This window comes from Boeremia exigua (assembly GCF_020726555.1).
Source record: "Boeremia exigua strain MPI-SDFR-AT-0100 chromosome Unknown C7974scaffold_1, whole genome shotgun sequence".
NCBI lineage: Eukaryota > Fungi > Ascomycota > Dothideomycetes > Pleosporales > Didymellaceae > Boeremia > Boeremia exigua.
The window spans coordinates 2,628,597-2,646,283 of NW_025763518.1; the positions used below are offsets into that span (position 1 = coordinate 2,628,597).

At 55.1% G+C, this 17,687-nt stretch overlaps 3 protein-coding genes across 3 annotated transcripts; 2 read left to right on the top strand and 1 right to left on the bottom strand.

Annotated features, from left to right (window-relative positions):
* Positions 1 to 5,824: 5,824 nt before the first annotated feature.
* Positions 5,825 to 8,550, top strand: C7974DRAFT_371560 (apses transcription factor-like protein StuA; the record flags this gene model as incomplete). The annotated part of the gene is made up of 5 exons (XM_046140025.1): positions 5,825 to 5,835; positions 5,944 to 5,986; positions 6,148 to 6,793; positions 6,844 to 7,156; positions 7,203 to 8,550. 5 exons carry the CDS (start codon positions 5,825 to 5,827, stop codon positions 8,548 to 8,550), a joined length of 2,361 nt encoding a protein of 786 aa, XP_046003189.1.
* Positions 8,551 to 9,821: 1,271 nt separating this feature from the next.
* Positions 9,822 to 12,538, top strand: C7974DRAFT_349313 (plastin-3). The gene is made up of 3 exons (XM_046139431.1): positions 9,822 to 10,099; positions 10,158 to 11,078; positions 11,125 to 12,538. Exons 1-3 carry the CDS (start codon positions 10,077 to 10,079, stop codon positions 12,143 to 12,145), a joined length of 1,965 nt encoding a protein of 654 aa, XP_046003190.1. The 5' UTR covers positions 9,822 to 10,076; the 3' UTR covers positions 12,146 to 12,538.
* A 1,095-nt stretch (positions 12,539 to 13,633) lies between these two features.
* Positions 13,634 to 16,673, bottom strand: C7974DRAFT_371562 (uncharacterized protein; the record flags this gene model as incomplete). Its single annotated transcript, XM_046140026.1, has 5 exons — positions 13,634 to 14,410; positions 14,455 to 14,517; positions 14,568 to 14,594; positions 14,664 to 15,022; positions 15,113 to 16,673. The coding sequence occupies 5 exons, from the start codon at positions 16,671 to 16,673 to the stop codon at positions 13,634 to 13,636; spliced, it is 2,787 nt and encodes a 928-aa protein (XP_046003191.1).
* Between the last annotated feature and the right edge of the window lie 1,014 nt (positions 16,674 to 17,687).

Below are 17,687 nucleotides of genomic sequence, written 5' to 3' on the forward strand. Positions count from 1 at the left end.
CGTGAGCCTTCGAAAGCCACGGTACGGACTTATTGGTGAGATTTCGGCAGCTCGGTTGCCGTTGCACATGAGGCACAATTCTAGCATCAAAGCACCCTTGTGTCGACGTCCGAGGTGTCAAGCCACCTGATCCGCCGTTATGGTTTCTTTGATAGCCATCACATGCGCTAAACATCAGAACGAGTCGGAGCTCATGAAGAACCGCTATCGTTTGCCTAAAACATCAGTACAAAATTATGGCAAAATAGAATGAAGGACCTTCCTTTTGGGAGGGATGCGCCTGTGCCAACAATCATCTCCGCCGCCACTGTCTAATATCCTGCGAGGCCGCGAAGGGCCGCTTTCCGCAATTGCAGACGGGTCGCTGGAGATCCATACGTTAGTCTGGACGCTGGGTTCAATGCACAAGCGGCAGGCCAGCAGAAGGGGAACGGCTTCTGCAAGCACCACGGAGCTGGTATTGCGCATGCCTGAGCTGCGATCTCTAACAGTGCATTGCTAAAGCAAAAATGCTCCAAACAATCTGAGGTGTCAGGTTTCAAGATGCCAGACTGCGGTGTGTCCCCAGAAAATCGGCTAGACGCAAGTATGTCGTGCGCGGCATGCGGAGGCGGAAGCGAATGCGCCGTGATAGCAAGCGGCTCTGCTTGCTGCGAGATGGACCACCTGCTTGCGGCCGCTATGGGACGGTGCATTGCAGCGGGTATCGCTGACGTTCATTATACATTACGATGTAGATATCAATTCTAGTCACTGGCGGTTCATGTTCAAATGCCCATACCCACAGGCTTCCAGCAAGGGAGCTAGGTAGGTATTGCAACGCGTGCGAGGTGGGGTAAAGCTGTCCATGCGACAAGCCCAGCTCGCCATAACACCCTGGATATTACCGAACGTCTCTTCTTGAGAGGCTACGGGGAGGCAAGAATAGACTAGCGGTGTAGGAGTCTATCTTCTCCAGGATCGTCCACGGCTTAGCGGGTAAACGCGTTGATTGCCCCCTCACTTACATTGTCAAAGTCTGTTGAGGCCTTCGATGAGCATCTGAAGTTTACACACAAGGCGCTAGAGAATGCTGCAGCAAGCGAGCCGGACACAAGAGCATGAGGTGAGATGACAAGCAGTGGGGCGGATTGACTCCACGCACGACCGGTGAGTTCAGCCATGCTTGGCCATGCCGCCAATCACGGGATGATCTAGCACCCCACGACACTAATCGGGATGCAAGGAGCGGCGATGGCTTGCTGCTCCGTCCAGACCCCGATAACGGCTCTGCTGGCTTTTGACGTGGCCAACGGTGATTGGCGGAATGTTGTATCTGATCGGTTACCTAGTCAAGAAGACGAATGCTGATCGATATCGATTTGAAGTTTGAGATGTGGAGTCCCTGACTACTCAATGAGGAATCAATATGGCTGAGTCCGTATGATCGCGACAGGAATGTCACAGACAGAGTTGTGTTGTGTGCAACTGCATGCAAGAAGGTGCTGCAGCAGTTCACCTGGGCCATGCTCGATAGACGAAGCGAGGAGGGGCCGCCACGCAGGGATACCCTTTATCACATGCATATGCAAAGGCGGGTAGGTGCAGTTCGAACCTAGCCAATCGAAGCACATCTCTCGCCAGGCGCAGCCGTACTGCGGGATGGCCTCAGAGCTGCAGGAACGTCGGCCCAGCATTGCAACTACCTACTCAGAGCTATCCACGAGCGACGTTCGAATGTTCGTCTCTGCCAAAGGGTGGAACGGACCATAGCGACAGGAACATTGCTGTAGGTAATGCCCATCCGAAGAGCAAAAGCTGGCGGTCGTAGTCACCCGTTCTAGAGCGGTCTTCCCTGTGTGTTGAACAAGATGTGCACAGTCCTATGCGTTGCCACTTCACGAGAACATTGTTGTGCTCGAGGCGATGGCTGATACCGTAAAAATCGCCTCGCCGCTGAGCGATTGGCTGGCATAAATGCCAAAAGTGGAACACTGTCTATGAACGATCAACATGATCCTGTATTTGGCGAGGCCAGGTTTGATAATCATGGTTTAAATTTGCGTGTCAATGTGGTGGTGGTCAGCATGCCCGCTGATTCCAAGCCATGTACAGACGGGCGCGGGCCTTCTCCACGATCCGCTCCCACCTCGCGCCGGATGCGCTGCGCTGCACGTTTATTCTGACCTGTGCATTTGCTAGACACCGGCCCACGCGACGATGGTATGACCGAGCCTTGCTGAAGGGATGGTGGAGACTTCAGCTTCCACAAGGTGACACAGTACGGGATCGCTTACGACTCTCGTGGTACCACAAGCTCCGCAAGGTTGCCACAGTACCACCAGGCTGTAAGGGCATGTATTCTCAATCTTGATCCTAGTGTTGATGGAGCTCAATCTACGATGCACACTCCCTCCATCGGATGTGGTCAGTTGGTAGCACAGGCGTAGACATCAGACGTATTGAAGGGCAGGATTCGCTGCCACGTCTCCTCAAAGATTAAAGAACGAGGCCGAAGAATTTCGTCACCGTGTGGAGACTGGATACTCCATGTGGTGGATGGGGTCGAATCAGATGCGAACAGTTGGTTTGGCGCCTAAGGTGGCCAGGCTGGCACAGTGCTCTCTGTCAGATGTGGCTGGCACGAAATGGTCCAGTTGCCCTCCCACCGTTCGCATGGAAGGTGCATAAACCGAGCCGGCCTGTCCCGCAATGCGCGGTATTGCGGGTCCCGTGACGATTGCATTCCACTCTGACCAAGTCTGAGACGGTCTGCTTTGGGCAAACACGAGCTTGGTGTTGCGGCGAACATCAGCGCATGCACAGGGTGCAGGTGCATTGTAGCGCAGCAATTGTTTCAGCTTACTGTAAAGGTCGATTTGTGTAGCAGCGTCTCGCCCCGCCCAAGGAGTTGGGACAATGGACCCGAGAGCGAGACACAATGATGGAGTTCTGCGCGGGTGGCGGTTGGAGAATCGAGGCAGGAAGGCGTGACTGAGCTGGGCCGAAGGAGACTAGCGGACAACACATCACTCACACCGCAAGTGGCCGTCGCCCTATCATTCACGATGGCATCCACATCGATACCACGCCGGTGGCACCAACGGCACGTTTGTCGAGCGAATTCACTCTGTGTGGGAGTCGAGCTGTGAGCACGAGTGGAGACGAGGGGTGCCGCGGCGCTCCTGCTGCGCTGAGTGTGGCTCATCTCGCCTTCTCATTGACCACCCCGCTGACATGACATGAGCGTCGCACTCTGTCGAGTCTCCACGTTGCACATGCTCATTCTGGAGTCGCTCGCTTCGCACCCCAAAAGCTTGTTGACAATGTTGAATGTTGGCCTCGCGCGAGAAGGCGATAGACGCTCTCTATGCCTACTTTAGAGTGTTCAGGTCATAGGAATGTGACAAGACGTCCATCCAACCACGGCTAGCTTGTTGAGTGACGCCCCTGCGAGGATGTGGCCTGCGCGGCCTACCGTCCGTCTCTCCCGCACGCTTTCAAGCCCATCCCTGGGCGAGAGTCGTTGGATCGTGGCCCCGGGCATTTAGCCTGAGGGGGAATCCGCTCGAGATGCCCAGACCACGTTGCTCGATTCCGTAGGCTGGCCTGCCTGAAGCATCAAAGCCCGTAATGAAAGCGGAAACAATGACGAGCAGGTGCGGTGGCGGTCCAGCCTGCGTTTCAGAATGAGCGTTGCGGACCGACAGCGGGAAGTCTGCTTCTGTGGAGCACTTCTGGATGCTCCAGTTCCGATGGTGTCTACTGCTGAGGCTTTCCGCTACTTTGACTCGCATCAACAGTGCACATCATCGCGGCTGGCGGACCACTCAGCGCACTCGGCCGCCCATGCGTGCAAAGGACCAAGTTGTGTGTACAGGGTCGGCCTTTCGATCGCTAGCCAGGATGCTGCTGGCGCTTGGCAAGTGGACCGTGCACCCGGCATCCGCAACATCACGCACCGGCTGCGGCTGACTAAGAAACGTTTCTTATCATGTCGGTAACTTTGCTGGCACTCCACCATGAAACTCCGGCTGCTCTGACTGGCGGCGACGGGGCCAGCCATCAGCTTCCTATCGGGGGCGCAGCCGGGGCCTGAGGGCGCGGGACGCTGTTGAAAGAGTAGCCGCCCGCTAAGTTTGGCGCAAGACCCCTGCACTGAGCGAGGTGGTCAACCGTCGCTGGTGGGTGGTGCTGCTGGCGGGCGCCACGAGAATAGCAATTGCTCCGCCGTTTCTGCACCCCTCCTGTCTGGCGCGGGCTCTGACCTCTGACGCGGCAGGCCGGGCGCCGGAGCTCGACGACTGATCTGCTGTGCCTTTGTCTTGTCGTGCGGATGCTGACTTCTGTCGTCAGGTGGCTGGGAGTGGAGCTGCCTCGCTTGCATGCATAGTCGTCGTGGTATAGGCCTGGCAGCCCTGTCCCTGCCAGGCTGTTCTCCATGCAGCGTCTGTGACGGCCGATCAGCCCAGTCAGCATGCACGGTGGCGGGCGTCTGTGCTTCTCGCGCGCGAAACGGTCGTCTTCACGGACAGTTGCTTCTCGGCCCAGGCTGGGAGCGCAGGCCGGGCCACCCCATCCTGGCTTGCGCCGATGGCTGCCACCAGGCCCGAAGGGAATTTAGATTGTGTGCGAGCGGCGGCTCGTGGGCGCGTTCTGCTGAGCGTCCCCAGAAGATCTCCACCACCCGTCTCTAGGTACAGCTACAGCACAGCGCGCGCTCTTGACGCATCTGCACCTGGCCGCCATTGCTGCAGCAAGACGTCTCCATTGCAGACCCGTGCTCGTGCCGCCGTTACTGCAAACTCGCGCCGTCCCGTTGAGCAGCGACATCAGCGCTCTCGGATCCTCTTGCCAGCGGCGTCGATAGCGCACTGACATTGTAGGGACACGCCGTCTGCGAAAAAGAGCCCATCCTCGAACGGACTGTTGTGCGGGGCGTGCGTGGCTCGCCTGTCTCGGTCAGCCCTCTTAGCTACGGCCTGCCTGCTGTCGAGCCTGCAGAGAATCCTGCAGCACCGCCGACGAGAACTACCTCTTCTCCACACTCGCCAGACAACCAGCATCGCCGTGAGTATTGCGCTCCCAGCGTCCGTTCGTTGAGGCATTGGTACGTTAGACCCCCCAATACTCTCCGTACAAGCCTCGCATGCATCTGTTTCGGCCCCAAACCAGCATCTCCCGTGCCCTCGCCTATCGCTCTTTTGTCTGGTTGGTCGGTGGCAGTCCGTTGCGGTCGAGACTAGCTTCCCAAGTCCATCCCAACCACCTCCGCCTCAATACCGCCGCCCTCCCCACGCAGTCAGCAACACGCTGTCTGCTGGCTTTTGTTTCTGTACACCGTCTGGCGGAGGTTGGCACCCGTCGAACCATTGTCCGTCTTCCCTGTGCACCACAGCTACTAACGCGTGAGTCGCGTAGTGTTCCTTTTGCTGGGTTGAACCATCAGTATCGATACTGCACGGCCCGCGATTGACGAGCGCAACGACATAACGACCGACCACGACGACCCAACACGACGCAACTCGAAAGTAGATGTTCCTAGTTGCTCTGGACCCTATCGATATTCTTCCAGGCCGGTATTCGTCAATTCGTCATTAAGCGTGTTTAAACGACTCCAAAAGCATTGCGTTTTCTCGATTAACGATTGCAACGACGTTACGACTCGCCTTTTGACTGTACAGCATTGTTTGTAGCGTTCAAGCCGTGTCCGTTGAGCATACTATAGCTCCTGCTGCTCCAGTATCAACTTGTGAGTACCTCCCGTCCACCTCTGCCCAAACCAGCCACCCGACCCTGGAGGCGACCATTTGGAGAGCAGCCTCCAAGAGCCGTGCAGGCAGCCATGCGCAATTGGTTTGCACTGATTGCGCACGCGTTCAGGCGCGTTCTATTGGCTTGCGCTCTTGACCGACCCTGACCCTGCTAAGCCCTGTCAAAGCAAACAACTGACTTGCGGTGAAGGTCTTCGCCCGTTGCGGAACAAGCTATATTACAGCGAAGTCTCGTCAGCGACAAATCGCACGGGGTGACACTGCGCAGCAAAGCTCATTAGATCTTAAGCTACAAACTCGGCTATCTTGTGCATAGTGTCCTTGAGTCTCACGAGGATCTTTCTCGACATCAACATCTTGCGCGCGCAAGCGACTGACTCTCAATACCGTAAAGCTGGAGCTGCCATCGATCTCATCGGTCCACGCCCGCGGCCCCGTTGACACTTGGTACAACTCGCACTACACGCTCAAGACTGCTGCACCCACCGAGCGTCTGCCAGCACTTCCACAGATCCAACCCTACGCGTCCTTCCCTAGTGGCTCATCTACAAACTCGTCGCCTCGAGGTGATTCCACACGTGGTGGTTCGATTGCGAGTTCGAACACTTCATACGCCGCTTCGTTGCACGGCCAGGCCGCTGGGTTTAAGACGCCCTCTCCAGAACAGACGCCACAAGCACTGAACCGCGACGGTCAGCCATTGCATGCGCAGTCGCAGCAAGGCTCTCCGTACGGTACCCAGAACAGCCCCGGCTACCCTCAAGCGGGATACACCAGCATGAACCAGATGCAATCGTACGCCGACGTACATCCACCCCACATGTCTGCTGCCACTGCACATGCGCCTGCCTCGGGCCCTCCCGCAGGACTTTCTCACTACTCTTACCCGCAACAACCGTCGATGTTGCAACCTGGCCCTCAATATGGATCTGCACCGTCAGGCTACCCCTCGTATGGTTACGGGAACGGTGTGCCGTCCCAATTACCAGCGTCATCATCGATGAACAGCTCTATGGTCCCTTCCGCAATTCAGCTCCCGGGTAGGTACAGACGTCCGTTTCATGTGACACAGTTCGCTGACATATCAAAGCAATGTCATCAGGTGCACCAGCACCAGCGCCGCAAACCTACCAGTCACATACATTCGACCACACTGGACAGGTCGCCCCACCAGGAATGAAACCACGGGTGACCGCCACGCTGTGGGAAGACGAGGGCAGCCTGTGTTTTCAGGTCGAAGCTAAAGGTGTCTGCGTCGCTCGTCGTGAAGACAACCACATGATCAACGGGACTAAACTCCTCAACGTTGCTGGCATGACACGAGGTCGGCGAGACGGCATTTTGAAGAGCGAGAAGACCAGGCACGTGGTTAAGATTGGCCCAATGCACCTCAAGGGTGTCTGGTAAGCTCTGAGCACCCATTTAAAGACGTGCACTAACAGAGTGTAGGATTCCTTTCGACCGCGCACTTGAGTTCGCAAACAAGGAGAAGATCACCGAGCAGCTGTATCCCCTCTTCGTCCACGACATCGGAGCCCTCCTCTACCACCCTACAAACCAGAGCAGGCAAAGTGTAGGAAGCGCCGCCATGGCCACTGTTGGTCGTCCTCGATCTGACAGTGTGCAGACTGCTCCGCGATACCTCACAGGCCCTAACACATCACAACCTCCCTCTCTTCACCACCACCATTCGATGAGCAACCCTATTGGTGCGGCTATGTCGCAACCTCCGCATGCCATCCAGCCTCACCCTTCAGCAGGCCGACCTGGCCTCGATCGGGCGCACACTTTCCCCACACCGCCCACAAGTGCATCAAGCATGATGGGTATGGGTAATCAGGGCAGTTCGTATGAATGGAGTGGCGCCAATGTTCAGAACGCGCCCGGCAATCAACCGTTGTCAATTGACACGGGGTTGAGCAACGCTCGCTCCGTACCGACGACCCCAGCTAGCACGCCTCCAGGTGCTGTGCAGCAGGGCATCTCGTACCCGTCTGCGCAGAGCTATGACGGTTCCAGGCCAATGTATTCTGCCCCTCCTTCGCAGCCTGGTCAATACCCCACTCAAGGTCAACCCATGATGGGATACCGCCATGACGGCCCGTACACCAAGACAGAGATGGCACCTCCATCCAGGATCACTGAAGTCCCCGATGAGGGCGAGGTCAAGCCTGCCGACAACTCGTTGTCACAAAACAACGATCAAGTCAATGCACCTAATGGAGGTGAAGGTGATCATGAGCAGAACAACCAATACACTCACTCCAACGCGCCCTACAACGGCAACAGAAGCGCATATGGCTACAACCCCAGCGGAGCGCAGGGACCAATGCATCCCGATCACCCGCAACTGTCCCCAGAGATGACCGGATCCCCGCACCAGAACGGATCAGGACGCGCAACTCCACGCACAACAACTACAGGACAGGCATGGAGCTCAGGGTACCCTACACCTCAGCGCCAGGGCCTGCCATCGAGCAACCTTTACAGCGTCATGAGCAACGATCCTCGTGCGGCTTCCAACGGCAACGCATCTCACGATGGGTACCCAGGGCCCACTCAGTATGCCAACCAAGGTTACCCTGCGACAAACGGGCTGGGATCTGCCAAGCGCGGCCGTGACGACGAGGAGCAAGATGCGTACCGCCCTGACAGCGTTCAAGGCGACGACATGGGTGGCCTCAAGAGGCGGAAAACGATGGAAGGAGGCGCCGTTGGCCCCTACGCCCAAGACCCCAACCCAGCTCTGCAACGTGCTCACACCATGCAAGTCCAAGCGCAGCATGTCCGAAGGTAGCGCAACAGCGCTATCATGTAGACATTGTGGCCGATTATCATTATCTCCGCGACGTAGACGGTGACTCAGCTTGACCTTGCTGCTCTTCGCTCTCAGGAGCGACCACACGCACGACCTGACTCGCATCGGGTCGTGCAATAACTTCAACGTGCCCCTTCGGGAGTACATCTCCTTTTGTTTATTAACCATCTCCTCCTTTTTGTCACGTCTACACTTTCGTACCTCGGCATTCACGACCTTAACGACCAGTTCGGCAGTTACCTGCACTTTCATTCTCACGATATACGACCTGCATGCAACATAAGCAAACGTTCGTTCATTTAGACGTTTTGGCTTTGTGTTGCGGGTGACGGTGCTGTATTTTCTTACCTCTACCTCGGTTCTTGTCGACGACGATTATGGGTGTAGCATTGTACTTGGATAGCGTGCTGTCACGACCTTCAACACACACCCCACCTCTGTCTCGATGACCAGTAATTCCAGACTCATTCTCAGACAGCGCGCTACTTGGTGCTCTTATTCGTCATCTGTACCCATGATTGTCTCAGACGAAACCCACCAGCCAGATTCGACGACGACCAAGCGGAAACGAAATATAAAGACGGCAATGATGATGTTTGCTTTTGGGTGAGCAGGCGTGCTCGCAGCATCCCCTACCCCTTATTGTTTCTAGTTGCAACGGCAGAGATCCGGGCGGGCTGCATTTGCGCATACAAGCAGCCACCGGATACTCGGAGCAATATCTTTACGTTTGATGGAGTAGGGGCTAGTGTTTACTCTTATGAACCTTTGACGAGCTATCGATGGTGGAGGGCCTTCTGATGACAACGAGGGAATCAAAAGCTCTTCTTTTACGCAATCGTTCCTGCTGTGATGGTATGATGGCTGTGTGACCAGGTCGTGCTGTGTTCGGGCGCGATTGTCGAGGTCCTGGCGCCACCGTGCGGCGCCACCGTGCGGCTCCTCGTAAGCAAGCCAGGTGCGAGGGAGGTGGTGAACAATGACGTGCCGTGGACAGCATTAAATAGTGAAGGCCAATCTCCCTTCTCCGCCGGCGATTCCACGGTGTGAGCTGGCAGCGGTGGACAGTGCGTCTTGCTCGCGGCCGCGATGTCCCTGCGTCTGCTATGAGGGAGTGTGTCTTCAATGCGACGTGCAACCCTGCATGCGGCGCAGACATGCCAATGCAATGCACGACGAGCTGGGTCGCATGTGTCTGCGCAGCGCGCGGTTTGACAGTTGGCCCAGGGCTGCATTGCTTTAGCCCGCCACACTGTGCATCTGTGTAGAAGTCCGTATGACGTTAGCGCGGCGTACTGTGCGTACTGTCGTACCTGCCCCTCGCCGCCCAACCGTGCCCGCTTGGCAGCCCCACGTCGTCATCAGCCTAAGCAGGACAAGGAGAACACACGTCGAACGCGCAACGCTTAACGAGGCTGAGCCAGGCAGTCACTTTTGCCTCTGCGCCCGTCTTTATATCCACACTCCGCGCCCTCCGCCGGCCACACCCCCATACCACCGTTACCATGAATATAATCAAGCTCCAGCGGTAAGCTTTCCACGCTGATCCCCCAGATTCCACCGCGGCTGACAGCCATTGCGCGCAGGAAATACCCGCAGTTTGAGCAGGGCGAGATCTTCGGTCTGCAGGATGCCTTCCGCAAGCTCGACATTGACGACAAGGGCTACCTCGACGAGGCCACTGTCATCAAGGCCACCCAGCAGACCGAGCACCAGCCGTACGATGTCGTGCGCCAGGCCCTGAAGGAGGTCGAGCTCGACAGCTCGCGGCGCGTCGAGCTAGACGACTATGTAGACCTCATCTCCAAGCTGCGCCAGTCGTCGCCGGCCCAGCAGCGCATGAGCACTGGGCCAACACGCCCGCGCGCTGTATCCGGCGCTACCGGCAGCGCGCCCTCGACCCCCAAGCATGCCTCGAAGCCCAGCATCGGCGGCGGCGGCGGTCGCATCCAGGTCCAGGGCTCTTCGGCCAATGTCACCCACACCATCAACGAAGACGAGCGAACCGAGTTCACACGCCACATCAATGCCGTCCTTGCCGGCGACCCGGACATTGGCGACCGTCTGCCCTTCCCCACCGACACTTTCGAGATGTTCGACCAGTGCAAGGACGGCCTTGTCCTGTCCAAGCTGATCAACGACAGTGTGCCCGACACAATCGACGAGCGTGTCCTGAACAAGCCAGGCAAGAAGATCAAGCAGCTGAACAACTTCCACTTCACCGAGAACAACAACATTGTCATTGAGTCGGCGAAGGGTATCGGGTGTTCTGTTGTCAACATTGGTAGTGGGGACATCATTGAGGTGCGCGAGCATCTGATTCTGGGTTTGATCTGGCAGGTCATCAGGAGAGGTCTGCTTGGCAAGATTGACATCAAGCTGCACCCCGAGCTGTACAGGCTGCTGGAAGACGACGAGACACTCGAGCAGTTCCTGCGCCTGCCCCCGGAGCAGATTCTGCTGCGCTGGTTCAACTACCACCTGAAGAATGCAAAGTGGCACAGAACGTAAGTAACACAGACACCACGAGAAACGCCCAGCTAACGTACTTAGTGTGACCAACTTCTCCAAAGATGTCAAGGACGGCGAGAACTACACCGTTCTGCTCAACCAATTGGCACCTGAGACCTGTTCTCGCGCGGCACTACAGCAGAACGACCTGCTGCAACGCGCGGAAACAGTCCTCCAGAACGCTGACGCCCTCGACTGCCGCAAGTTCTTGACACCGACATCGCTTGTTGCCGGTAACCCCAAGCTCAACCTTGCCTTTGTTGCCAACCTGTTCAACACACACCCCTGCTTGGATCCCATCACTGAGGAAGAGAAGGCCGAGATTGAGGATTTCGACGCGGAGGGCGAACGTGAGGCTCGCGTCTTTACTCTGTGGCTCAATTCCTTGGACGTTAAGCCTGTTGTACAGTCTTTCTTCGAGGATTTGAAGGACGGGTCTGTCCTTCTCCAGGCTTACGATAAGGTCATTCCCGGCAGCGTAAACTGGCGTCACGTCAACAAGCCACGCGAAGGGCAGGAGCTGATGCGCTTCAAGGCGCTCGAGAACACCAACTACGCTGTCGAACTCGGAAAGTCTGTCCAATTCTCCCTCCCCGGTATTCAAGGTGCCGATATCACCGATGGCCAGCGCACACTCACTCTTGGTCTTGTCTGGCAACTGATGCGCAAGGACATCGTGTCCACGCTCAAGGGTCTTGCACAGAAGCTCGGCAAGCGCGAAATCTCTGACTCGGACATGATCAAGTGGGCAAACGACATGGCCCGCAAGGGCGGACAGGGCAGCCAGATCCGCTCATTCAAGGACTCGTCGCTCTCGAACTCCAAGTTCCTCCTCGACGTCCTTGCCGGCATGAAGCCCGCATACGTCGACTACGACCTCGTCTCTCCCGGCCGTAACGACGAGGAGAGCTACCAGAACGCCAAGCTGGCTATCAGTATCGCGCGAAAGATGGGCGCCACCATCTGGCTGGTGCCCGAAGACATTGTCGCCGTGCAGAGCCGCCTGATCACCACCTTCATCGGCAGCTTGATGAACACGTATGAGAAGATGGGCGGGCAGTAGACGTCTCCAAGAACTGTGGAATTGGGGTTCAGCGACTTGCGAGCGTGTGTTGTAAAAGGGGTTTTTAGTGCGAAAAGACTGGGCATTGGTGGTTGTGTTGTCTATAGCAAAAGTCTTCTGCAGGAGGATACGTCAATGAAGATATGATCTCGAATAGAGTACTATGTGCATCTGCTATCTGGGTGAAATGGGTTGCGCGGCACAGTGAGGAGTTGTCGCCCATGCTGATATACCGAAGACGATTTTGGCACAGCGAACCGTCTTGAGAGCTACCAGTGCGCGTTTCTTCAGTGTCTACCAGTTGTGAAAATTTGGGTTGAGTTTTGTTTCATTTGATGAGTCAAATAAATAAAAAGTTGTGCTCGTATTTTGGGTAGTTAAATCAAACAAAACTAATCATAGCTATCAAAAATCTTGAAGTTTGTCTAAAGGTGGGGCATCAAACTATAGGTATGGGCAGGGGGGGGGGGCTGACTAAAGCGGTAGAGGGAAGGACGAGCTTATCAATCACGTGACTGATCACGTGTTTGTACCCCTAAGCGCCCTCCCCAAACGTCAGCGAATCAAGAGAGAGATAGTTACCACGAACGCTGTTGATTATTTTTGCCACACGAGCAGGCCTATGGGGTGACGGGGCGCAGCCAGAAAAATGCCTTATGCGGTGTAGCGCACGTTTGTAATTCAGCATGGGTACCTACAGAAGCACCATGCATTTTGGCGAGCATCCATACAGCTGAACAATTTCGTATTTTCTTTCCAGAACTCAAGCAAATCGGGAATATTCTTTTGCTTGATTAGCCTGCCCAGTGCTTGTCACATTCTATACATTCTTCAACCATTCATTTTGACCTCCGAGCCTGATCGTCCAATCAAGCCGTCCACAACCAGATTGCCGCAAATGAGGGAACCAAACGCCCCGACCCAAATAGACCTTAAGATACAAATCGCCTTCGGCATCTTCGGTGTCCTTAGTCTAGTTGTTGCAATCTTGAACTTACACCCTCGACACTCTCTGGGCGCTGCCTGGTTCCGCTTACTACGGGCCTGTCTTCGACGATCTACGCGGTTGCAGAGCCCAAGAAGCAGTATGATACACAGTGACGAGGAAAGCGGCATTGGGATGTTTGAATTGTCGTCTATCGATATACCGTCCTCGCGACTATCTTTCGAGGATATATCACTGTCTGCGACTCCTGCTTCTGGGCAGTCCACTCACGTCCTCACTGAAAGTGTCTGAACAAGTACGTCTGAACGAAATTTTGACAGATAATTCGCTAACACACAGAAAGTGAAGATTCTTGTTTTGCCATTGTTGGTCGGTCGATCAGCCGATTGTCTAGGGGGCTGAGTGGCGGGCGTGGCGGCTCCGTTGAGGGAGCACATTGCGATTCACTGACGTTTAGCGGAGCGATTTATGACAATATTAGACGCTCAATGAGAGTAACGATTACTTACCATATCTACCCATTACCTTCTTACTGACATCTCTCAAAAGCTGACAGCAGCCACACCAACTCGAGCAAGCGGCGACCTTACAGAAGACACTCCAGCATCCAACTCGGGCAACGAAAACCGCGGCCTGCGGTACGTATACCCAATAAATGCACCCTTCTTGCGGATCTCAAGTACAACCCCGCCCACCTCAGGATCGCGGAGAATTTTGTCGCGGGGCCTCTTCTTCTCCTTCTTGCGACGTCTGATCTTCTGGAACTTTTGACAAATTTGTTCGTAGGCACATGAGGAACCAATCTCTTGCTGTAGTATGGGATCAGCCTTGGGTGTCGACTCTTGCTCGCCCAACATCTCGGCACCCTCTACCACGATAGCGCCGTCCACCTGAGCGACTTCGTAGCTGGAGCTGTCGAGGTGATCCGATGCGCTCATGATCTCGTTCTCGTCATCAAAGTATTTGGTGATGGGTTGACCGCCATGCACTCTCGGTACAAATGGAGGTCGTTGGAGGTGCAGTGTAGACCATTGAACGTCGCGGAAAAATGGATGGGCTTTGATGTCTTCAGCATCGTTTGGATAAACTATGTGCCCGGTAGCTTTGATATTTCGGTAGCGTCTGCCTCCGGTCGCCTTATCACGGAGAAACCAATCGTTCTCACGATAGCGCTTGCAAGAGAGGCGATCTTGTCGATCGTCAAGCAACCTCATCATGAACTCGATGGCATTCCGAGACACAGACATCAAGGGAACGCGATCTAAATTCGGACGCGCAAAGCGCTGTTCGTTCGGGAATCGTAAGTAGCGTTTGTGTTCCTTCAAAGTCAGTAAAACAGTTGGGCGAGGGCACATTCGCTTACGACGATGCGGTCTTTTGTTTTCTGGCGATTCTCTTGGAAGAATGGTGTACAGCCATACAGACACTATATCTTGTCAGCTGTACATCAGTGGTCGAGATACTTCAACAACACACCTCATACAAGATGATGCCGACGCTCCACTAGTCGCATCGTCCGTCATAGTGCTCTCCTCTGATGACTTCAGGCGCCATATACTGGCTGGTGCCCACAACGCTCTTGGCAAACTGTCGTCGTTGCGATCGATTCAGCCAGTCAAGTATGGGGCCATTGGCTGAGTTTTGCTTCATTCCGTACGGCTGACGGGAGGCTGCGTTGCCATTGATGCGGTCAATCGTCATACGCGCCGCCTTGCGTTGCTTCTCTTCCTCGATATCTTGATCATCGCCTTGCACGTCTAGATCCAAGTCCTGCATGAGACCATAGCGCTGCTCGTTGTAATATGCTTGGTTGTGCATCCAGTGTCCATCGAAAGCAAGTCCAAAGTCGGAGATCTTGAGATGTCCAGAAGCAGTGATTAGGAAGTTGTCAGGCTTGATGTCACGGTGGATCCAGTTCATTTTGTGTGCCTCTTCAATGCAGAGAATCATCTCAGCGACGTACTACTTCGCCACGTTCTCGTCGAGTATGTCCTCTCGCAGAAGGAGGCCTAGAAAGTCACCACCCATCATGTATTCCATGACGAGGTAGAGGTTGTTGTTGTCTTGGAAAGAAGCGACCAAAGGCACAACCCAACGACAATTCTCGGAAGCGACCAAGAAATCTCGTTCCGCCCTCAGATGACCCTCCTGACTATTTCGAAGCATGTCAGATTTCCGGATGACCTTCATGGCATACACCTGTTTGGCCTTGCGAACAGATGGCGGAGCTATCAACGCGAGGTGCGAAGGAAGAACTTTGTTATCGTTCATAGTATCGGAGCCGCCACCAGTGTTGTCGCTCTTCTCGCGCACTAGCCGGACGACACCGAAGCTGCCTTTGCCTAGAACACGAACGATATCGTAGTTGGAGATATGGACACCCTTGATATTTCGTCTTGCAATGGTCTTTGAGTTCATTACACGTGTCTGGCGGAGATGTTGACTTTCAGCCACGTACCATCTTTGCCTTTTGTACTGACGTTGTTCGTTCGGCAGAGCCATGGCGAATATCTTGCGTTCTAATTGTCGGCGGCGCATGGATCGAGGCGAAGTTTTTGCACCAAGGAGTTGATTGAAGTGAGTTTCGAAGAAGATCTTAGTGAGGGCAGCCTTCTCAACGGTAGCGACAGATGGCTTGGCCAGACGTGGTGCATCTTGACGCGGGAATTTTAGCCAATGCGTTGTGCGTTGTTCAGTCATTGGCTGCTCCATGTGTGAGCTTATCCGTGGTGCTTGAGCGGACTCATTGCGTGCTCTTCGTGTGATCTCTGCAGATACAGGTCCGCCAGAAGAGACGAGCGATGTAGGTGCAGTAGATTGGCTCAAGGGTCCATTGCTACTCTCTGGACCGCTCGACTGCGACGGAAGCGAGGGCACGTCATCCACGCGTTTTGGTGACGATGTCGTTGCGCTCGAACGGTCAACATCAAGGTCTGACGTCAGCACAGTGGGTCTGGAGCTCAGCTTCGGTCGATGTATGACAGTCGGGTTGTGCATGAGTGCGGTCGAAAGCTTGAGGGTTAATTGCTGCGAGAGACTTGGCGTGGATCGGCTTGCATGTATGACTGCATGCTGAAATTGGGAAGTGCTTGTGATAGGTTCGGACTCGCCATCAAAGACGGCGGCATTGGTGAGGTGCGTGAGCGAAGATCTAGCATGGTGTAGAGTAAGTCTAGGAGCGGCTTCGAGGCTATTAGGTACGCGAGGGCTTTGAGGTTTCTGTATGTCTTCATCCCGAGGAGGTTCGGCAAGCTGAGTATTGTTTGCCGAGTCCGAAGAGGTTTTACCGGCCACTGCAGCGTTGGTATAAAGTACTGAACCTAAAGTGCGATTAGAAAACGGTGATTTGGGGTGATCAAGGGACGCTGTACCTCTCGTACGGAACATCGACAGGATCTTGACGCCCCTTTGTCGAATGTCTTTGAGAGTTCGCACGCCGCGTTGCGGCCTGAAAGTACCGTCTCCGGCGCCATCGACGAGACCGTCATTGGTGCGCTCGATCAGACGGACTTTGTTCTTCTCGATCGAACTCGACTTGGCACAGTCGACGTCCTTCCTCTTCCGCGTCGTGACGAGGGACATCATCCTTGCGACGGATATAATACTGCCGGGTTAGTAATGTGCGATGCTACGGCTGCTGACGACCGATGCTGTGCTATGCGTAGAGCATGGTGAGAGAAGCGGAGGGCGACACACGGGATCGACATGGCCAGACTGTGAGGATTTGGGCAGGAGTGAGGAAAGAACTACAAGGCAGGAGGTGCTGAGGGAGCAGCATGTTGCTCAGAACATGCAGGAACGCACCACTACATATGACCGGCTTTTGATGCTCATCTACTTCGCAAGCTCGATCATATAATGCATTGCGGTGCGTTCAGAGGCGATGTCCGACCTGTCGATCCTGTTGTCCTCTCGTGCCAGCAGTCAATCAATCAGCACGAGGCTGTGGACTGAATAAGCTTTGACACGGGTATAACGCCCTCTAAAGTAAATCCGGACACGACCGGCAAGTGCCAACACACCTCGTGATGTGCATGATGGTCCCTGGGTGTCGCATGACCAGATTCTTACCTGTGATTTGGTGGGGACCTGGAATCAGACGCTGATAAGGTTTAAGCAGGACCTTCTTTCAAATACTCACTGTTTCATACACCAGACTCCTAGACTCTCGAAAACCATCTTTGATCGTGATACATACAAACCAGGCCGAACGAGGTGCAGCTGTCAGCCCCGCTCCTTCGGCTCTTGCGCTTGTGGCGCCCTTATCGCCTTATCGCTCGACGTCACACGTCCTCCCTCACCTCACAATCGCCTGTCAGGCACCGACGAGGCTGTGGCTTCTGAGTCTGAGCTTCGAGCTCAACAAACCCCGCGCAAACCTCCTGGAGAGCTGTTTGCGCTGCGTTGCCAGCCCGCCTCTCAGGCACGTTACAGTGCGGAGTGCAAACTGAGAGCCCAATACTTCGACAACGCGTCGTGACGTCTTCACGACGGCCCTTCCATGCGACCGCTCAGTTGCCGAGTCTAAGCTCATCCGGCAAAGACACTATCTCTAGGGATCATTAAGAAGCACATGCTGTTGCTTGCATACCACAC

Coding starts and splice junctions, on each gene's coding strand:
- C7974DRAFT_349313 (XM_046139431.1), top strand. CDS start 10,077: ATGAATATAATCAAGCTCCAGCG. Junction 10,100..10,157: donor AATATAATCAAGCTCCAGCG/GTAAGCTTTCCA, acceptor CATTGCGCGCAG/GAAATACCCGCAGTTTGAGC. Junction 11,079..11,124: donor AATGCAAAGTGGCACAGAAC/GTAAGTAACACA, acceptor TAACGTACTTAG/TGTGACCAACTTCTCCAAAG.